The following is a 22,724-nucleotide window of genomic DNA, read 5'->3' as shown; positions in this document are numbered from 1 at the left end:
GCTCGGCGTCCCGGTTCCTCCGCCCGGCATCACCCTCCCCGCCGGGTTTCTGCCCTCCCCAAGTCCCCCCCGCTTGCTTAGACACCACCCCCCCCCCCCCCCCCAAGTACGCAAACTGAAAGGTCTAGAAACCACCACCACCCCCAAGCCGGAACATCCCCTTGCCCGCCCCGGGGCGGTAAGGTGGGACACACGGACACGACACACGGCTTGGAAGTTTGCCCCCCCCCTCCCTCTCCCCCGGCCGGGGGAGGCGGCTCGCTGCAGAGCCGATGGGCGAGGGAAGGAAAAGGCACTTTGCGGCGGGGGCTGAGCGCAGCCTCCAGCGGGGCATTTCGGGCTCTTTGGTATGCTGAGAAGCGGCTGCTCTCTGCTGCAGCGGCAGCGGCGGGGGGGAAAGGGGACAGACGAGATGGCAAACGGGAGCTGGGGAAAGGGGGGGGGGGGGTGGTGTAGAAAAAAATCCGCCGAGGTGCCCACCTCGACACTCTTGAGCCGGGCAAAGCAAGCAGCCGGCAGCCCGGCTTGGCAGGGGCGGAGGAGAGGGGTGCGGGCTGCCAGGTCCGCTGCTTGTTGATGTTGGGGTGTCAGAGAGGGAAGGAGAGCCTATGATCTACTACACTGCAGTGCCAGCGTCAGGAGCCTCCTGCTCGGGAGCTGCCACTGCAGGGCAGTGGGCACACACACACACACACACACACACACACGGCATCCCTCCTCCCGGGCTCCAGCGGCTCTTCTCGCCTCCCCAGGCACGCAAGTGCTGGCAGACAACCGGCCGACCGGGGTGTGTGTGTGTGTGTGTGTGTTTGGGGGGGTGGGGGGTGGTTGGGGAAGCGAGAACGCCGGCGGGAGGGGGACCAGAGCCCGGTGTGAGGGCGCTGGGGAGGGCCGGTCTTTCCCCTGAAAAGCTCCCGGCTGCCGAGCATCCCTTCTCGCCCACCTTGCTGGCCAAGCCGCCGGCTTGACCCGCACGGCCGCCCCGACCAAAAGGGATGCAACAGCCCCAGCGTGACCCCCCCCCTTCACACACACACCCCCCCCCCCCGGGACAGGGCGGCCCCGAGCACCTGCATTTGCATTCCTTATGTAATGTACTGCAAGTTTCCCCCCTCAGAGCCGGGCTGAACCGAAGCGCATGATCCTGCCTTGCCAGGCGAGACGTGGAGGCGCAGGCAGAGACACCGGCCTGTGCGGAGAGGGGTCAGCCCGGCAGGGAGAGCCGGGGGAGAACCGCAGCCAAGCCCGGCGGGGCCGCTTGGCACAGCCGGCCGAGTTGCCGTCGGGGCACAAACCCCAAGAAAGTGTCCACCTCCTTTCCTCCATCCCCTCCGCCTTCCCGGCCTAGAGTCCCGGAGGAGGAAGGGGGGGGGGAGAGATAAGGGGGAGCCCCCAGGCCGGGGGGGGGGGGGGGGCTGGGGGGTGTCGGGCTTTTTGACTTGAGAAAGCCGAGGGAGGCGGGTGGGTGGGTGGGTGACATATTGCAAGCTAATCAGAAAGTGCTGTGCAGGACCTGAGCCCCGGCACACTCACCCACCGCAGGCAGGGCCGGCTCAGCCCAGCACGGGAGAGCCGGGATCCTCTTCCCAAAACTGACTGGGGGTGTGCACTGGGGGGGGGGGGGGGGGGGCTCGCATGGGGGACAGGAGCGGGCGGGGGGCGGGGGGGGTCTCTACCAGCATCCCCTCAAAAAGGGTAGCGATATAAAAGTTTCCTCCTTGGAAACAGCAGATGGAAACTAGGAAATGCAGGCTGGGCTAGGGTCGCCTTTGATTATGATTTTTTTTTTTTATCTTTTCCGTGGTGACAGTGGCCGAAGCTAATCCGAACCGCTCCTTGCTTATTCATACACGTATGCACATGCATGTCCGTGCCGGCCTCGTTCTATTTCCCCCTTCTCCCCTCAGCAGGATTGCAGATCTACCTCGGCGAGCAACAAGACAGGGTAGCATAAAAGAAAAACAACGCGGTGCAATGGATTGCTTACCAGTTTGGTTCTTGTTTTTCTTAAGACTCTTGCCACAAAGACACTGCAGCATATGCGATCCTTTGCTGAAAATGTTCCAAAGAAACCACATTGATTTGGGCGAAAAGCAATCCAGCAGCTTATACACCCTGAGAAAGAAGAGATCCTTGTGGTTGCATAATAATAAATTGAGACCAGTTCTCCTGAAGAGGGGCACCAGTTTTATCATAGAAAAACCGATTATATTCCGATCTTCTCCCAGTTTTTTCTCCTCACGTGGTGTATTTCTCTGAGACTTTTCAACGGATGCTTTTTTTTCAGCCAGGCTGAACGGTTATTCCCCCCTAGATCAACATCGGATTATAACCAAAAGCGTGGAGCGCAAAATGAAAGAAATCCCTTTTTTTTTTGTTTTTTTTGTTCCAGCCCGAAGCCAAACGAAAAGTAAGGTAGCGAAATCCCAGCCGAGGCCAAAACCTCACCAGAGACACCGGCAAAACGCGGCAGGCAGATCCCCAGAGAGAAAACCATAGCCTGGCACTTGACTGCTAGGAGGATGGGTGGATCCGCAGAACAAAAGCCACGGCAGGATCCATCCTACTGAACGACTGCCATTGTGCAGCCCCGCGGCGGGAGAGCGCACCCACCCACCGAGCCAACCCGCCGCCGAAGCCCGGCGTGAGGCGCAGAGGACCCGCCGCCGCCCGCAGCCCCCGCTCCGCCGCCGCCGCCGCCGCCGCCCGCCCTCCTCACCCTCGCGGGCCGCTCGCCTCAGGAGGCGGCAGCAGCAGCAGCCCACCCGCCCCCCCCCCCCCCCTTTCGCTCCCGCTTCCCGCTCCCGCTCTCTCCGCTCCGCAGCCTCGGCGCCCAGGCGCCGGAGTGTGTGTGTGAAGGGAAGGGGGGGGGGGGGGGGGGGGGGGAGAGAAGAGAGAGGAGGAGCCGCCCAAAGCCCGCCGGCCCCGATCGCCCGCCGTCACGTAGCCACGTGCGGGCCGGACCCGACCGGATCAGACCGGCCCCGACCGGCCCGGACCGGCCCCGCCCGCGCCGGCTGCTGCCAAGCGGCAGACCCCGCCGGGAGCCCTGAGAGGCGCCCCCCCCTCTCTCCCCAAGGCCGGTTTTCGACCCCCCGTCTGGGTGCGGGGGTGGCCCCGGCTGAGGAGAAGCGCCGTCCGCTTCGTCTTCGGGCTGGACCGTTCCCCAACGCCGAAGCAAGCCCGCCGAGCGGGTGCCACGACCCGGTCGTGAGCGGCGCCGCTCACGGCAGTCCCCCCTCGGGAGCCCTGCCCTGCCACGGCGGTTGCAGCCGTGCGTGGCGCTGGAAGAGGTGGAAGCCGATGGCCGTGTTCTCCCCTCTCCCCTTCAGGTGCTCTGCGGGGATACTGGAAGGAGTTGGAAGCGATGGGAGAGAGCGTCGATAAACGAGGGAAAAGGTGATGAGGTAGTAGTAGAAAGGAGCTGCTGAGAAGGTCGAAAGGTCACAAGACGAAACACGGGGGATAGAAATGGGACGGTGAACAGCTCGCTCTCCTCTCGGCCTCTCTCATGGCTGCAGTCATCTCTGTCCACCTTCACAGTCATCTTCACGTCTCTGGACAAAGGTTTGCTCTCTGACCATTAACGTATTCCAGTGACAGAGTACAAAACAAAAGTGCCAGGACGCTGTTTTCGCCCATGACAGTTCTACTAATGTTTGCATTCTTTCAGACATGGTCAGATGTTGGTGTTTTCTCCTGAAGCTGTGAAACCGCTGTTGCTCCAGGAGGTATAAGACTAAATTATGAAAAATACAGAGGTTTCCGTGTGTGCTTTTCCTGCCCTGCCAGGATCTCTGTCTGGTTACCAACATTCGGGAAACTCCTACAATAAACGTTTGGTCAGCACGCAAACAAAAGCACTGGGAACCAAAAAGTTCCCAGTAGTTTTAATTTCAGCGAAGATTCCAGATTTGTACACCGAGGTGAACTCCTTGGTTGCCAGATCCTCATCTACGTGATGTTTAAACATCATCACCCTGTTTTGCAGAGATGAAGAACGATGCACAGGAATGAAGAGCCATATTGTGAGAAGTGGCCCACGGAGTTTGCAGAACGTTGTAGGGGGCGGAGGGCGGTAGGTGCCTACCTCAGCACCCAAGTTTGTGATAATAAAAAAAAGCAAAACTTGCTTGATAAAATTTAAGAAAAGTTAGAAAGAAAGTGAGGCAGAGGTCACAGAAGAACTTAATGCTACGAAGCGGCTTGGTCGCTTGTCCCACCCCCTTGGCTGCACTGAGCTAACGAACTGTCCTTCCTGGCATGCAGACGCCACGCGGGCTGCTGTGAAGGTGAGCTGGCTCAGCCACCTTGCAGCCAGCTGGCTGCGAGTTCACAGCAGCCCTGGTGCAGTTCATGGTGGCTCGTATGTCACAGCTCCCCACAAACGTAAAATTGATCTAGAGTCTTCCCGAAATATCTGAGGCCTGGGTGTATCTTCCCTTGACCACAAGAGCCAACATTATATAGCTGGGAACAGCCTGTGATCTGTAGAAAACAAGTCATTGACAAGCTTTCCACCCAAGCAATTGGTTTATATACCTCCCTCAGGCCAGCACATAACTCCCTACTTTCTACAGGAAAGTAAAACTTCTCTTTAGCATCTGTCCATTGTTCCGATGTCAGGAATTGTGGCTACAGAACCAAAGGGGGCTGGTTCTGATGGTGACGCATGATTTAAGGTTTACCACCATTAGAACAGAAGCAGAAACTCCGTATCTCAACTGAGAAAACTGATATTCACCTTGCCTTAAGGCCCTTGAAGAGGTCCCCAAAACATGGCAGACCTGCAGGGAAATACCTGAGCAAGTGCAAGAATTTATTCGGCATTCCTCTTTATGCAAAATCAAAGTCATGGAAAGATTAGCCTTTCAACAGAAGAGTTGACCTAACGTGGGAAAAAACAGAGGAGGTCTTTTCTTCTTGGGTGAGGTACGTATAACAACTTTAAAAAGTCTAAAAGATATACTTAGGCCTATTTAGCCTAAGTATAAATTATCCTTTTCACCACTTTAATTAATTTACAAATGGCCTATCATTAACTGACACTGAACTGGGTGTAAGCATTTTATCACAGTAGGAAGAGTCTTGACCAAAATAATTTTCATACTTTACTGCGTACAGTGTGCAAGCGATCAAATAAAAAAATGACCTCGACAAAGAGAAGGAAATACTCCTTTGAGGGTTCTTATCTGTCTTAGGACCACGGAATAAGACAACTTCTCTTGAAGACGGTTGTACGCATAAAAGGTGGGCAGACCTGTGGAAGAAAATGTCATCTACGTAGTCCTTGCAAGTCAAGAGAAGTGAAAAACCAACAGGTGGTATTTGGTTCAGCTCTTCCTCCAAGGATTTCAGGTTCCCACTTGCGGGAAAGCGAGAGAGTGGCAGTGGAGCGTTCTGGTCACTCAGGCTGCACCAACAAGGCCTCTGACTGATGGAGGCTATTGCAGGTTTGGGAGAGAGGAAGAACATAACAAAACGACAGGCCCCTTGCTTTTATAGCATGCCACCAAGAGTCGCTGTCTTCTGGATCAGAGAAAAGAAGTCCTTACCTAGGGACTCCATGTGGGAGACCAGGGGGGTAGTGATAGAGGAGCCAAAATCCAGGTAACCCATCCTCATGGGGTGGTGGCATCGGAGGACTCGTTTCTATGCGAGGAAAATTAAGCAAAGCCTTGTTCTGGAAGTCCTTTGAGAACAGAGACGGTTTTCCCAGGGCGTCAAAGCACACCTACCATATAAGCAGCTTGTAGATTGGTCAGTAAGACTGTGCGCTGAATAACCCCCTCAACCCAAAGTTTCGGTACACATTGATGGCAAGAGTAAATTAGACAAGGTTAGATGTTTACACATCAACCGTAAACTCCTTTGTCTTCTAAAATCCAGAGCCTGCATGATTCCCATATCATCTAGAAAATACAAAGATGGTAGCTACCATGCAGTGAGATTAAGCCTGCAGAACAAGACATCTAGATGTATACCAGCAAACTAGGTGGCTCTACTCCATTGTAGTCTGTGAACATCTGGAACTTGATTTGGCTGCTGAAACTTAGACATCTAGACCCATCTGAGACTTCCTGAGATATCCTGCAACCTAAGGCATGGCAGAGATGATTCTGGATCTACGGGAGACCCAGGCCCTTATGGAGCTGCAGGTGGAGGCCACACAGTACATCCTAGAGCACCTCAAAAGGACAGTGATGGCTCTCTGTGTGTAGGCAAATGTACAGAGCTCCTATATCTCTCTCAATTACGCTGGAGCTTAGATACTCAGCCCACGGGTTTACACATATATGGATAATTCAGTTTAGGTGTCTTATCCACACTTTGTATCCCAAACTAAACGTTTATAACTGTACACTCTTGCTATCCTCAGAGACGGCTGGTTCTGACACCCTCTTCATCTCTTGCTCTTCTATGCTGATGGTAGTGTCTAGAGCAGTAGATGAGGCTGAACTCTTCGTCATACTGCATGGTAGATTTTTTGACTATTCCGCAGAGAGAACAACAGAAGGAAGTGACCAGGTACCAAAAGCAATGGAGATAAAGGGATCCAGCCTTTTAGGAAATGTCACCTTGCTCCTATTGGGAAAGGGAAGAAGGAGGGATTTTCACTCTCCCTCAATTCAGCATATGGGTATGCTCACCCTGAGGGAACGAAGAGGATGAGTTTGAATATTGGGTGGTCTTACAAATTAGAACATGCTGATCCCCCAGTTCCAGCCCAGTGCCAATTTCTGTAGGACTATAAGGGTAGCATTTCTTATCTGAGAGAGGAAGGGAGACAATGGGAAATAGACTATATTCTCACAGGCAGATGTTAGCCAAATCCCTAACTTCGTATATACAAAAAGAAGTTACCAAATATCAGGACTTCCCTGTTGTTCCAAGGTGATGAAAGAGCTGCAGGGACTTCCTGGGGCAACTCGGGTGAATAGTGCCCTAAACTGGCGGTGCACTGGTGGCCTGTATTGGTGTTGCCTGGTTGGGTAGCCTGCCTGAAGGTGAACATACATTGAGGTCCTGGAACTGTTTTGGGTTACTAAGGCCAGTGGATATTTTCATGTGCATGAGTGGTGTCCTCCAGTATCTGCCTCTACCCTACCAGCCTGCTACCTCATGACGGCATTGCCTGTGTGGGGAAGAAGGAGCTAACTGAGTGGGAGAAAAAAGGGCCTTGAGCTCCCTGCTCGGGAGGAGCCTAAAGTCCTGGTGTTCAGCAGGAGCAACTGTGGGAGGAATCTTACTGTGTCCATACAGTATAGTAAGACTGCATGAGAGAGTAACTGGGTGGTAGGTGGGATGTGAGTGTGATGCGGACTAAGCGTTACATGAAATGGTCTGATCCTCAGAAACCCTGGTCTGTTACCCTGCTTCAGGCTGGAAGCACGCTGAAATGCTTTACAAGGAGAACGAAGGTTGCTTTACTGAACAATTAGTTGTTATTAATGTAGTCATGACAAACAGCTTTAGTCAAGGATCAAGACCTCAGCATGCTGGGCCCAGTAAAACACAAAGGCTATGCCTGGACTCAATCTATCTTTGCAGGAAAGAATAAAAGACCTAGCTTAGAAGAAACAGCCAGATTGGGACAGCTCAGTTATCGTCCCACATTTGACATAATTTAATTCATTCATCAATCTGTAAAAAACATGTGAGATGTTCATAGAAGCACAGAAATGCTCCTGCATGCCTTAACTGTATGAACAACTCCCCTGACAAATGTGAGGTCCAGTGGCCATAAACGTGGGTACGTGCTACCCCTGCTTTTTCCAAGGGAGAAGTTAAATGCAGTGGTCTGGCAGAGCACAGAGTCAGCAAACGGGGTGACATACGATGCGGGAGGGACCCGCGTGGGTTTGCATGTCGGATTTTTCTTCAGGAAGCCTATTAAAATTCCGTCTGTCAGACTCGGGGGGCAGACGTGCCCCAGCAGGTTGCGATGGCCGTACTTGCCTCCGCCTAACCTGCCGCAACCAGATGGCAGTGACCGCCTTCAAGATGCTTGGCAAGGGTTAGAGACAGGTGAGGGATTTACAGATTGAGCTTTTCTGCCTGCAGCCATCTCTTGGCTGTGCTGTTGGGGGCTGCCCCGGTACCAACTCCAGCCAGCTTCAGCACAGAGCCCGTCTCAACTAACCAAAACTTTGGAGAGCAGAGCCCTGGCCACGCCACGAGGTACGAGCAGCTGTAAAGCACGTTGGTTACGGCAGGGGACTGGGCAACATCCCTGTTTAAATTGCGAGGCTAGTACTGCAGTGGTTTGCTCTGTGGAAGCACAAGCCAGTCATTGCAGAGACTGTGATCTGTAGGAAATCTGAGATCGTTGTTGTCATACAAACAAAATACAGCTATGGGTACTAGAGCAGAAGGCATTTGTTTTTCAACAAACCCGGTACCGGCACTGCTTTCAAATGCAGACTGTGCCTCTTTTCTCTCCCTTCAGTAACAGAAGTTTCATAAAAGTGCAAGAGCGTGTATTGCAGGGCAGAGGGTAGTAATTTGAGAAATATAAAAACACTGAGGAAGCAGTTACAGTTAAGATAAAACAAATACACTGCAAGAAATGTCTCAAGGACTTAAGGGCAATAGCACTGAAGAAGCAATTAACTGTTAATCTAAGCAAATATTGCAGATTTTAGGACAGAGGAAAGACTTAAAATAGCTTAGCCTGGAGTTGTTTAGGTGATACAATGGTTTGGTATCTGTAGCTGCTTGATTTAATTTCAGATATGTGTAATTGCGATGAAGACTGACTAGTGAAACTTTTAGTTCTTAAAGGGCAGAACTTTTGTGTTACAGCACTGTGGCTAAATTAAAAACTGTGAAGGGCAGCAAAATGCTTCAAGTGGCTTAAGTGGAACAAAATAATTCTGCTTCACGAGAGCTTTTGTATCTCAGTTTATATTTATCGTATTTGAAAGATGTGAAGAAATCAAACTGTTAGGGAAATAAGAAGATATCGTAATGATTTTTCACTGATCTGAGCAACAGAAGTAACAGAGTCTCTGAAAGATCCTTAGAACAGAAAACCAGCAAACACTGATGAAAGCATAAGTAAAGCATGATACCTTAAACTTCATGCTATGAGCCAACACGGAAGCATAAAATATATGTTGCTCTAAATAAGAGTGTAATTGATACAGAAAGCAGAGACTCAGTTCCTGACAAGATAAAGAGAAGTACAGCGGCGACAAGCTTGAACACATGTTTGCAGACGGTTTATATTTGCCTTGGCGCCATTTAGCAGAGCACCCTAAGGCAGCAGCTGCACCCATTAAAGTGGTGGGCAAAAAAGGTGGTGCGGTGGGCTGCCAAGCTATTTAAACAAATCGCAGTGAAATGTGTAGACAATACAGCACTGTGAACATGAGGACAGATCACCAAAGCACAGCAGAAATCTGTTTGCCCTCAAAGCAGAGCAGGGGAATTTGCAAACATGTACCTGCTGGACACAGAGGACTTTTTTCCTGAAGTGAAGTATTTGTATCTGCAGTATTTTCATAGCAACACATATGTTCTCTGAAACAATAATCATCATCCAGAGGAGGAAATCAGAGTCCCCCAAAGGAAGAGAATCCAAATCATTCAAAACCTAAATCACATACCTGTGTTTTCCCTCAGACTAAATTATTTTCCAGGCTTGGCTTGTTGTGTAATGCATCTAACTTAGCCAGCAATATCAAACTGTCATAAGATAAACAGTGCCCTTCAAATAGGGAAGTAAGAAGCAGTTGGAGATAGAAGTCAACTCACCGATCTAGTTGCTTGACGTAGGAACTGATCTCACTGAAATTGTAGACACTCAGCCATGGGAGACAAGAGGGGAGATTCAGTCTGCCCTACCTGAATATCTTTATCTTGCCGTTGATTATGCAGAGAACTGAATGCAGCCCACACGCAAAATTAGCCAGTGGCCAAAGTTGTAGACCTGGAAGTGAGAGACTCTCTTCAGCCTAAAGAGAGCGATTATCTAATCACTAGATCCTATCATTGCCATTATCAGTAACAACAGTCCAATAGGCATTAGATCTCTCCACCTATCTGAAGGGTTTTGAGCCCTATAGCAGATTCAGGCTTTCCCTTCCCTGACATGTCCACAAACACATCAAGCTCAGGAGAGGGCTGGGGCAGATTTCTAGTTCTTCCTTTGTTGTTTTCTGGCACACTGCAGGGACATGTAGATTGTCCCAAGTTGGGTACAAATGAGAAGCATGTTTAAGTAGCTTGATGGACAACCCTATGGCTGTATTTCTCAATATGAACTTAAAAGGGATGCGGTCACCACAGCACTTTCTCTCCAGATGTGAGGGAAGGGAGAGCTGTGTGCAGCATAGGCAGATGGACAAAATATCAGTGGGCAAAGGAAAACATGGTATTAAACATAACGGAGGAAGGAGGTAAGGAGCCTTCCCTTTCGTTTCCCAGGTCATGACAAAGACTGATACCTTCAGCAGCAAGGCACATCTACAAATGCAGAACTGTACTGGAGAGCTGGTGGAGCTCCCTCGTTCAGGAGAGGGAGACACTGAAATCATGAATGCTCCATAAAAAATTGTCATCGTAAGGAAAAACAAAGGAGTTCTTTTTGTCCTGCTCCCAGCACAGTCTCTGACACTGTCCTTCCTGGCATTGGCGTAATGAACAATGAGAAATTTCTATGCGCGTGTTTTCATGAGTGTCAGGACGAAAAGTAAAAGAGCCATCCACTAAATTGCTTGCTGGGAGGAGTTATTCACACTACTCTTCTCCACTCTTTTCATGTCTAATGTTAGGGGCTGCAGCCCTACCATTACAGATATTTAGGTATTTCCCACTGAAAGCAATACTTTGAGGACTTGACCCAAGGTCATAATGCTAAGGTCACTGACTGAAGCTTTTTCTCTGTTGTATATTATGTATATGTCAGATGCTATAAAACAACAATGTGTGAATACCCTAGGTAAATACGACAATAAAAAAAATAAAAAACCCCAAACAGTTAAAGGAATGAAAGAGCTTAGTAAGCAGAGACAGTGCCAAGAGTTGTTGGGTTTTTTTCAGTGAGAGATCTCTGTGTGCCAGATTTCATTATCACTAACCATTTCCACAACAGAAGTGATCAAGAAGAACAAAGATACTTATTCTCCTTTCTCTTTTCCCCTGACCATAAAAGTAGCCAAGGCTTACCCAAGGCAGAACTAATTCAGATCTATCTTGAGTACCCTGATAGGTAATTTTGCTGTGCTGTTGAGACACAACTGAGATTTGGAAATCTGTCCTCCCAGGTGACCCACATTAGCTTTTTCTTCCTGTCTAAACAAAGAAAAACCTTTTCTTGGTAAAGACCACACCAGGAAAACTATCCATTCTTTAGCTCCAAAGCTGTGCTTTGTACTTCAGAAAACCATGTAAGTTTTCTATATGCTCTGATTCTGAGAGCTTATTAACATACTAGTATTGCTGAAGACAGCTGTAATTGGACGTAATATTTTTACATCTAGGAATGCAATTATTCTACAATGGCTGTATAAAGTGACTATTCAAGACAATTCAAATTTTGATGCCTGATGATAGTCGTAGTGAGTGGATTTCAGCTCCCGGTTTAAAAGTCCTAAATGTAAGATGTCTACGTGTATTTACACATAATCCGTATATGTCTGTGTGTGAGATGATAGCTGTCTCCGTTCCCAAGGTAGTCAGTGAGATTTCCTCAGCACAGTGCATGGATTCTAAAGAAGAGTAGACTAGTCTAGAGTTTTTCTGCTCACCTCGAAACAGACACCAGGTCAGCTTTGCATCAGGTCAGCTGAAAACCTTACCCTTGATTCCACTGACTCTACTGACTAGCTTTCCCTAACAGGGGTTACATTTAAGAGCCTTAACCTGCAAATTAAATCCAATCCTTTATGGGTGATATGCCAATAAATGGAAAGTGAAAACTAGTTAGGTTAATTTAAAAAATTAGCGTACTGGCAGTGAAGTGGAGAAAATAGCAGGTAGGCCAGACATCTACTGATGAAAAATACCCTGTGTGTGAACATGCTGGTTTCTGCACGTGCAAGATAAGCTACATTGATTTAACTTTCGATGATGATCACCACCCACATAAACAGCTTGATCTTCTGAGGTGCTGAGAATTCATACTTTCTGGAGCCAAGAAAAGCTGCAACAGTACATCAAATCTGAAAATTGGGACATTTATTTAGATTGCTATGCGGCAATGTTGATTTAAATATCCAGCTTGAAAATATTGGCCACAGCTTCTTCAGTGAGGGAAGAAAGCAGTGTCTTACCATAACGAGTGAAAGGCTCTTTATCTGCTCCAATTATTATTATTCTATGTTCTTCCAGTTAACATCTTTGCTTTTTTCCAGTTTTTCCCCTGCAGGTTCTGGCATGGTGTTCTGCTGATTGCTATCAGTGATGGCCCCTCTTTGATACTTTTGGCATTTCCAGATTTATCGCTATGTTACATTTATTCTGCTTAGGTGTAAGTAACTATACAAGCAGTGTAGGTGACCACAGAGCAGTGGAAAGCAAGGCTTTTCCAAGGCATTTGCTATCCTCCTTTACGTTCAGTCCCCCTTACTTGTCACTCTAGTGTACGGAAGGTTTTAAGCTGGAAGGAATTTCCAGTTGCACTCACTCTAACATCTTGTATACTGCAAGCATAAAGTAGCAAGGCCAATCTATGAATGAGAATTACATCTCAAGTCCTTTTTTGGCAATACTTTTTTGGGGAAAAAAAGGTCTGGAAAGGATTCTTTTTTGCTATACCAGTAAAAAATTAGCAACTCCAATAAAGACAGTGAAGGCAAAATAAACACAATCTTGCTTTAGGATGAAAGGTGCTAAAAAACCACGTGTAACTTCTTTCTTCATGTCAGTTTCTAGTGGATGTTTGTGCTGAACAAGCTGTTAATCTAGGATATCTTTCTAAACAACTTTTTTTTTTTTCCCCCAAAGGAAAAATATTCACCGTGAGTTGTTCACATTTTTTTCATATTTTTTCCCCAGCCAAATTATTAGTTTCAGGCCTGATCTGGGCAGTTCACCAGCTCTTCAGCTACATTAACTTGTTAATTTTTGAGTAGCCAGTTGTACTGCACAGAGTGAGCACAGAGATCACCAAAAACATTTCAGTTAAAGGCTTTACTTTGTGCTTGGAGCATGGGCCTTAGAGGTAACAATCTACTATTTAATAAACTAAAACACACAGTGATGTACTTTTGTACTGCAAATGAATGAGAACATATTATAAATAATAAATGACAAGAGAGACTGATAATGTACCTACCACACAGCTTAGATCTTGCATTTATATTCATAGAACCATAGAATGGTTTGGGTTGGAAGGGACCTTTCAAGATCATCCAGTTCCACCCCTCCTGCCAGGAGCAGGGACACCTTCCACCAGACCAGCTTGCTCAAAGCCCCATCCAACCTGGCCTTGAACACTTCCAGCATTCCCTGAACACTAAATGACTACTCTGTGGCTTGTGTCATGGAAGTGTAGAACAAGGTACATTAAAATGACGTGTGTTAAAATGAGAGTGCTGTTGGAAAACAAAGCCCAAGGTTTTTTTCCTGTATTCTTGATAATCTGGAGTAACTGTCAAATCACTGGAGTTGCTGTTCATTATTAGAGATACAAGTAAGAGCAGAGGGTGGCTTAGAATAATGGTCTGATCATCCTCTATGGAGACATCTGAGCCATTCTGCTATTATTTTTTAAACAAAACAAGGACTGCTCAGGAGCAGCGTTTCATTAGTTTTCATTTCAGAGAGAAAGCAAAAAAAGCGTTAAAAAACACAATTAAAGCTATTTGTTCCAACCCCATTTACCTATCTGACGTCAGATCTAGAGCAGAAAAATCAAGAAATCTAGAAATCAGCTTAATCAAAGTTAATAGAGGTTCAGATGTTGCAGGAGCTGCAGAAATTCTATTAGTTCTTCAGCGAAGGCTCATTTTCACATTGAATGATGGCAAGACGAGGCTTGCAGAAGTCATTTAAGAGTGAATAGGTTACTGATTATACTAATTAATCCTGCCTCCAACATGTATTAGTTTTCAGTGGAGTTCTAGGGAGAATACAACTCAGGTGGCAGCTGGCAAGGATGAAAATACTGCTGTGGAAAACCAGGCAAAGCAGAAAACAGTTGCGCTCTTCAATAAATAACCTAGGGTCCAGTATTTCTGGAATATATTCTTAATAGATTCTGAATCCCATCTCAGGACTGCCTGAATCTGGGCAGGAGGGAACATTTTCCATGCTTTCCCTTCTGCAGTGGTAGAGGCTGGAGGAGCATCTGCTGAGAATGAGACCATCAGAAGTAAGAGACTTGTCTAGATATGTAGATATCTAGGGTCTAGCTATCCCTGGAATGTATTGGACTTATGCAGAGAAAAGTAAATAGTCAGCACAGGCTGATTTGATAGTTTTCTATTCTGGTTTATGCCAATCTCTCTTTACATCATTCATAAACTCTCATGGGATCACAGAACAATGTAGAGAGCTCTCTACACGTATGGGAAAATCATATTTTGCTTCATTAACAAGTATCTTCATAAACCTGTTATTGCAAAGAAATAAAATGGCATTGGAACTGATGAGAGACCAAGGAGAAAAAAACAGGCAGAGCCCCTGCTGCAGTGCACTATGCCAGCAACAATTGCCGAGAACTAGCATAGGCATATAGCTATTTCTAAATGCGAGTGGTTTGGTTTAGGAGTATGAGGGCCCTATCTCTTCCTTGGTATAACACACTTTGTAGAGAAGCTGAGTTAAGCAAGCACAAGAAATAGGGTTTGATAACAAGAATGTTTAGATTATCCCTGATCTGGGTATAGCAAAAACGCTTATGTCTCTCTTGATTTCATTTGAAAGAGCCAGGAAGCTAAAACATGTGTTAGCCAACTGGAAACAGCTGAAAATCTTTAAATAATATAGCTACTAAACTTGTAATTTCTTAATTTATTTTTTTTTACTATTTAGGCACCAAATCTAAGTGTCACTGTGTTATTGAGGTTATTTCCAAGTTAGCTGCCACCACAAAATTGGAAGGCTTCAGGGCTTTTCTGTAGTAAGCCTATTTAGCAGGCAACAGCTGCCAAATAGGGCCAAAATATGGAGAGAAGATGAAAAACAGAGCAAAACTTGAAGTTCCTCCCTCTCGCCACACTCAGTGCTAGATACTCTGCTTTTTGTCATTGTCCATCAACAGGAGTAGAAGATAATGTTCCACACAGCATTAAAAAAGGACACTGTCAACCTAGCTTTAATAAATTAAATTAAAATCTAATAAAGCTACTTTCTCAAAAGGGCACCTGCCTCTGAGATCATCTCCTCTATATTCTTTCTCATTATTTAAACTAATTTTGCCTAATTTAATTTTTTTATTACTTTTCCATTCTCTGCTACTGTGAGACCATTTCTTCCCCCTACACAGATGCAAGCAGCTCACAAAGATTCCCCTGAGGATGCCTGGAAGCAGGACTGAGATTTCAGGGACCCTTAATGCATGGCCACGTCACTTTGAGAGCTTTATGCACCCACCTGTCTCTTCCTGTTGCTTCTTCTCTTCCTTTAGCTTCAAGCACAGTAAGGCAAATTGGGAAAAACACTTCTCTGACGTTTTAATTCTTAACTGCCCTTGCTTGGTTGCTGCACAACATTAGGATGCTTAAAGACATTGCAAAGGGGGTTTGAAACCCCTGAGGCAGAGAGGAGACTGTAGTATTTGCTTCCCGAGTAGCTGCTCTGTCCACTACCCTATCCTACAGAAAGGCAGCAGCAAGTAAGTTTTAAGAGGTCATAGCAGGTCTGCCTAGCTTTAAAAGGAGACTGAGGGACTCTTCCTTAAGGACATGATCCCGTGAGGAGAAAAGGAAAAGGGGTGGGATGTCTATGTCAAGACTGAGACCAAATTGGTACTTGAGTATACAGCGTTCCCGTCTTGACTCACCTCACAACCCTGCACGCCGTAGCTTGACTTCAGGCATGTTTCTGCTCTATGTGGTAATTATTTGGATCCCATACAGAGATCTGCCTCAATTACCTTCTTCTTTACAACATCTAAGTTGGGTTTTGGGTGTGTCCTTAGGATTGTCTTTGCCTTTATCCTCACTGATGCCATTAAGTCTTCAAGGCTCTCAGACCTCCCTAAAGAATCCATTGTTTCCATTATGTGGTGATGGGCTTTTTTTTTCAATCGGAGGTGTCCCAAGTAAACACTGAAAAACTTCTTCCCAGATCTACATCATTCAGACCCTAGCACAGCAAATAAAGTAAATAGTTCATTTTCCATGGCAGCTTGGCAGTTATTCTGTGTGTTCTCCTTAAGCATTTTGGGTAGGTAGAAAAGGAAAGCGCCTCCTCACATCCATTGGAGTAGAGACTTTTCCGGGATGATACCTTCTGTTCCTGTTTCTTTCTCAGGGCATCGTGAAAGCTGACCACGTGCTTCTGAGATGGGGAGAAGCTTCTTAGATAAATAGTCCTTTCCCTAGCACATGCAGGGATTCAGAGCAGAGGAACAGTACTACTCACCAGCTGCTGCATGGACCTACACATTTTCTGAACACTCTGAAAACATTTACAGATTCACTAATCTTAGTAAATAACATTTTCCTACTAGTGTCTAGCTGAGCTCTGCAACTTCAGCCACAGCTCAGAAGCTTTAATTTAAGCAGCCATATTTACAAGGTCTAGGTTTTCATCCTAGAAGAAACATGACTATTGAATTCTCATTTCTCATCCCTTAGACTAGGGCATGACACTGACCAAAGGGACACTCATTTCATATGCAAAGAAATAAATTGGAAATAATTTCTCTCAAACTGAACAGTTCTGGGAACACAGGTCACATTTTCCGAAAGTGATATTTCAAAGAACGTAGGCCACGCTCTGCAGAAAGCTGGCCGGTGCCACTTGTGATAGCAGTGCTTGTCTCTGGATCTAAACTGCACCAAAGAAAGTTAACTATCCTTTTGACATACTTTTTCTAATGATAACTCTTCCATGTAAGGAATTTTATGTTATTGCCATAATGTGCAAGGGCTTCTGAAGATGGCCCCACAGTGGCCCAAACCATGATTCAGATAGCCACACTTCCTAATTCCCACCGCTTCCCAGTCCTTATCTATTCCCTTCTGTCTGAGGCTGGCCAGCTGGCTCACATAGGCTACACCGCTCCTCCTCGCCTCTCTCCTAAGGCAGCTGATGTCATTTGCATGTACAGGTGCAATTAGGCCACTGCGTAGGTTGGTCTTCCTATCTGGTCTTGAGTCTTGAGTTTTTCAGCTGTTCTTTTCCACCTGATTTTCTGCTTAGTTTCCACTTTTAAAGAAGTGAACGTTGTTTTAAGTTTGGTCTGTTCCCGAGTTTTTCCAGAAAATATAGTAGGACTTCAGGTTTCCTGCTCACCCCTCCACCCCCCAAAATAAGTATGAATGTTTGAGCTTCCCTTCCTTTCCATCAAAGCCACCCTTTCCTCCACCCTGCCACTGTCCTGTTGAGCAGCCACTGGCCCAGACCATGGCGGTGCTGGCACTTTAGGAAGATGCCGAGGCTCTGGCCAGCGTGGTTTGCAGGGACAGACCTTTCCTCTGTACAATGTCTTGCTGACTTCAGCGTGAGCTCCATTGGCTTCCAGAACAGCAACACCAGGACCGCCATCAGCCGCAGATCTGTTCTCAGTGCCAGTTTAGAGTTCCGTAAAGCCATCAGATTGAAAAGGAATGCTGATAAGCTTTCTGCTGTTGTTAGCAATGCAGCCCAGATGTGACCACACAGGAACAAGGCTCTGTTATCGGTTTTAGGCTACTGGCGGTTTATAAGACGATTCAGTGGCAACATCCAGGAAGATCTAAAGAAGTCAATGAAACTGAAATGGAATTTGTTGGTGATGGGGCTTGTTTTCCAAGTCAGCTGTGTATACCTAAGAAAAATAGCGTATGCACTACTACTTACACTTGAGTAGCTGGCAATCGCAATTTGGTTGTGAAGTGACGGATGTGGAATGAAACCATCGAAGAAAAATAAAAATTAGAATCCCATGAAACCAGTTGTACATGATGATCGCTTATCAGAACATGGCCATATTTTAACATAGGGGCAATAAAAAACATTACTCAGTATATTTTAAAACCTAAAGGAACAACCTTTTTAATTGCTGATAAAATTGGCTTGCTCCCCAGGCAGTCCAGTTTTGATGAAGCTATAAAGAAATTAACTGTTTTGTGACAAAAATTAAGTAATGAATCGATTATATTTCCAGGAAATATCACAGATGAAAAAGGAAACTTAGAAATATGGTGTGACTTCTAATTATAATTTTTAAAAAATTCATAGTGAGAAGAAGTAGAAATCAAAGTTATCACAAGCCACCATTATAAGCATTAATTCAACTGATGAAAAATTATATAAATAATTTATCCAATTTTAATAATAGAATAACAGACTAGGTTTGAAGAGCTAATAATACAAAGATTTATCTACAGACAGAAACACATTATGCACAGGGTACATAATTTTTCATATTCATAAAAGATCCATTTCTCTTTTTATGAAAAGATTGTTAAGATTTCATCTACAGAAGCATCATAGGATGCCCCAGTGTGGCTGATGTAAACCCATCACGGTAGCTATACCAGACATGTTGATTCATATCTCTATCTTATTTTAACCCTGTTACTTTTGAAATAGTCATTTGTATAGCATGACATGGGGTCCAATGCTGCCTTTTTAAAGCATTTTTTCTTATATTAAATGCCATAAAAGCATTTTCTTGTGAAGAAATCATAGCTCATTTTACATTTCTCTTAACAGCATTTACTTAACGACTTCACCACTTTGGAGTTACAGCTGGGACTGACTCATAAGATATTTATATAAAGGACTATTTTATCTTGTAGCTAAATTCCCATATACAGACAAACTCTAAGCATAGATAGAGCAGGACAAGATTGGTACCAAGCAATGTGGATTTATATTTAGGATTGCTGAAGACTCAATTTTACAAAAAGCCTCTGAAGTGATCTTACTATTTATTCATTTCCTAATAGACTAACCTGAGCTTATTTCTAGGCGGAAAGTGCCTGTGAATCTTGAGGAAAGAAGACCATTGCTTTTACAGTCCATTTGCTACCCTCTTCTACCCAGAAGATGTGGTAGCTACACAGCTGTATTGATTTGTTCCCATCATAGTATGCTCAAGGAGGTATCTCTATTATTTCCTAACAACAGAGCTAACTGAAAAGCACTGGTTCTTCTTTAGATACAATCTTTAATGAATTTAAAGTAATATGTTATTATTTTTCCCTGAAAAACAAAACAAGAGCATTTAATGCTTTGACAAGATATGTTCTCTCCTCCACATCTACAGTTTTGCCAGTGAGGTAAACAGAAAAGAGATAAGAATGATTGTAAGTAACTAAAATCCCCAGACAGTAGTCAAGACAGCCTAAAAAATGAAAGGTTGAGAAAAAAAATCTTGGGGGGGGGGGGGAAGAAGAAAAAAAGATAGTTTCTACTTAAAAATAGGCTGGAAAATTTGAAAATTCCCTTTCCCCTGCTGCTAAATCAGGGGAGACACAAACCACAGCCGCTATCTGCTAGGAGACCTTTTATTACTGAAGCTGTTACTCTTAATAGAGGCAGGCTGTTAGAATTAGTAGCAGGTAATTATCTAATGACCGCCCTGGCCCTACATTAGCTCTGGGGGCTGAGGGGTGGGTCCCAGCTTGCTGTCCTTCCTCTTCCTCCCTCCTCCTCCTCCTCCTCCTCCTCCTCCTCCCCCTCCTCCTCCCTCCTCCTCGTCCCTCCTCCTCCTCCCTTCTCCTCCTCCTCCTCAACACCCCACCTGCTGCTGAGGCCCGTGCCTCCTGGCAGCCACTCTCAAATTGGGCTGACCCATGGTGTTATGAGTTTATCGGTTCTCATGGGCTCTGGGGAGGAGTGGTTGACAGAGCTTATCAGCTCTCGGGAGAGGCTGACACGCTCCTTCTCCGCTCCATTGCCTGCCTTCAGCCGGCTGTTTTCAGTAACTTGTTCTCCATCCACATCTGTGTGTCCCTATAGAGCCCGTTCACACCAACCCGCACACAGGCGGCTTTTATGACAAACTGGCTTTTATTTTGACAGGAGGAGAAGGAAGGGAGGAAGGAGCCTCTTAACCTAAAATTTGAAAATAATGGTTGTATTTTTCTCCTTTGCAAAAACAACTTTTTGCTCTGGTTCTCTGCTTCACCTTGTTCATTACTGAGTTACTGTGGAAAATGTTGCTTTATAAAAGCCTTGGATCCATATGATAGATACGTGCTTATGTTCCTAATAGTTGGAAAGACTCGGAGAAAGGCAGCTGATAAACTTGAAGGTAGAACATCACTACAAAGTGCAGATCAGCAGTCCCAGCACAGTAAGTTAGCCATCTCTGGTTGTAGCTAAAACCCAGGGGTTACATTAAAGCTTTCACTATATTACATGTATTACGCTCTCCTCCACCCCGGTGCAATAACCAATTCATACGTATTGGCAACTTCTTGATGTGGCTGACCACAGAATTACAGCTGTTCAGCTATTTGTTGCAACTCAGAAAGGGAGCAGTCTCAATCAGCTGACATATCTGTGTTATTTCCAGGAATAAAAGGTGGGAAAGCGTATAAAAATGACAGAACTCGCACTCAAAAATCCCTGGATGACAAGATCCAAGGTAAGAAACCCCATGCCTGTCCTTTTTCACCTGGTAGTCTATAACCTTTTCACCTTAGAAGAAATGGTGGAATTTTTCTCCCCTACTTAGTACACCAGAACCTGTTAGGAGATTTTCCTGGCAAAGTTGGAGACAAACTTCCCTGGGTCTGTGAGTGTGCACTACCAAGGCTGTCCTACTCTGGAGCATGCATTTTCATCACTCTGTTAATATCTACACGATAGGAAAATGGGACACCATGGTTATAATTTTCTTTTTTAAAAAGAGCTGGTCATGCTTTATTAGGTCCATATCTTCAAAGAGGAGTGGATTCTGAATAGACAAAGTCATCCAGCATTTAAGTCTCTGTGCGATTAATGAAGAAAGATAAACATCTGACTTAGTGAGGCTGTATCTCCCTCCCACTATCTTCAGAGACACCTACCCTACTCCATTAACTTTAAAGGAAACGTAGGCACTTTCTTTTCCCCTGCCAGGTCCAAATACCTAAATTTTCTGCAGATTTTTTGCACATCATTTAGACACACTGCATTTTGCTTGCACAAACTCCCCTTCCGCAGGACTTTATTATAATAAAGTAATTTAAAAATCCCAGTGTAAAGCAACTCCATGTCACATCACAAGGTATATATGGTTGGTATTTTCAGGATACAGTGAAATGTTCAGTTGACTTCCAAGGGATCAAGGAACCAACCTGACTGTCCACTCCTTGTACTTTCTTTGGTCTGTCTGCACAGCAAAGTGAATGTAAAACACCATCTACCAGACTTCTTGGCTTTTTTAAGCTAATACTCAAAGAGTTATAAGTGTCTGTGACATGGCAGTATTTTATGCTGTGTTTGTACCCTGTCTAGCTCAAAGGAGTCTTGGGCAGGGAGTGGAGTTCTGGGATGCTATGACTAATGTGATTGTATATGAGGGGTTTTTAACTCATCTCAAAATATCTTTTTTTTTTTCCCCTGCCTGCAAAGTCTATTCCAAGAGGATTTTAATAAGAGCTTGGAGTCAGCTTTTGGAGGTGTGACCAAAAGCAAATGGTGAGACTTTAGTCTTATGGGAAAAGGGATGGGAAGCAATGGCCCAAGGCAAGGGTGTGGATCATCCAGGTAGAACAGATCCTGGGAGAGGTAAGTCTGAAGTGTTGGACAACTATGCTAGCTCAGGAGAGAAGTGGTAAAGCAGACCTCACTACAGATTGTTTCATTTTCTGATACAGATGTGCTAAAGGTGGTGGACACCTCTCCCCCATGTGAGAAGGACTGTTGCTCTGTTTGCTTGCACTCTCTCCATTTATCTTTGCCTTCTGAATGTATTTATAGCTTCTGGAAGCTCCTTATCTTGGAGCCATGAAGACAGGCATCGGAACCTTTTAGTTGCTGGGCTCCTCCTGCTCTTGCCCAATAAGATGTGATGCCTTTCGGCTGGGGATAGCTACAAGCCTAAACCCCTCAGTTCTGGGTGGAGGCACCAGCTCCCAGTTCTGGAGGATGATCTGGGGTCTTGTCCCAAGTGCTGTTTTCCAGATGTTGCAGAAGTTGCGTGTGGCTCAGTGGGGGTTAGAAGGGTCCAAGAGATCCTCAGTAAGCAAAAAGCTTTGGGGTAATGAATGACATTGGATGGCTGGATTTGATGCTGTACTCATGAGGGAGATCATTAAGAGAAGTGGTGATTTCATCTTCTCATGGAGTATGTCATCTTCAGAGGCCAGAGATGACTGTTAAATTACTTAAACTGACTTGTCATGTATTAAAGGCATGTAAATGTCACCTACACACTCCTGTACTGAACACAGTGACTTTAATTAGACTTAAACATTTCAATCCTCAGACAACTAAACCCTTTTGCACCACAGAGAGGAAAAAGACAAGATTGAGGCATCAGTCTACAGTGATGGGGATCTACTACAACCCAAAGGACCTGTTTTTCTTTTCTTTTACTTAAATTGCAAAAAGTGTCATTAGTCCTTCCAGTATGGAGCTATTTTTCATCCCAGAAACATGTCTTTATCATCCCAGATTTGATGTTC

General features: G+C 45.6%; 1 protein-coding gene across 1 annotated transcript in view; it reads right to left on the bottom strand.

Annotated features, from left to right (window-relative positions):
* FGF14 (fibroblast growth factor 14) overlaps positions 1-2,653 on the bottom strand; it is a 411,791-nt gene extending 409,138 nt beyond the window's left edge. The window contains exon 1 of the mRNA XM_049815680.1: positions 1,988-2,653. Coding sequence (XP_049671637.1) covers positions 1,988-2,195 — 208 coding nt within the window. The 5' untranslated portion in view covers positions 2,196-2,653. The remainder of the gene's footprint in view (positions 1-1,987) is intronic.
* Between the last annotated feature and the right edge of the window lie 20,071 nt (positions 2,654-22,724).

The sequence above is a fragment of the Accipiter gentilis genome, chromosome 13 (genome assembly GCF_929443795.1).
Source record: "Accipiter gentilis chromosome 13, bAccGen1.1, whole genome shotgun sequence".
NCBI classification, from domain to species: Eukaryota; Metazoa; Chordata; class Aves; order Accipitriformes; family Accipitridae; genus Astur; species Astur gentilis.
This window is presented reverse-complemented; position numbering and strand designations above follow the sequence as displayed.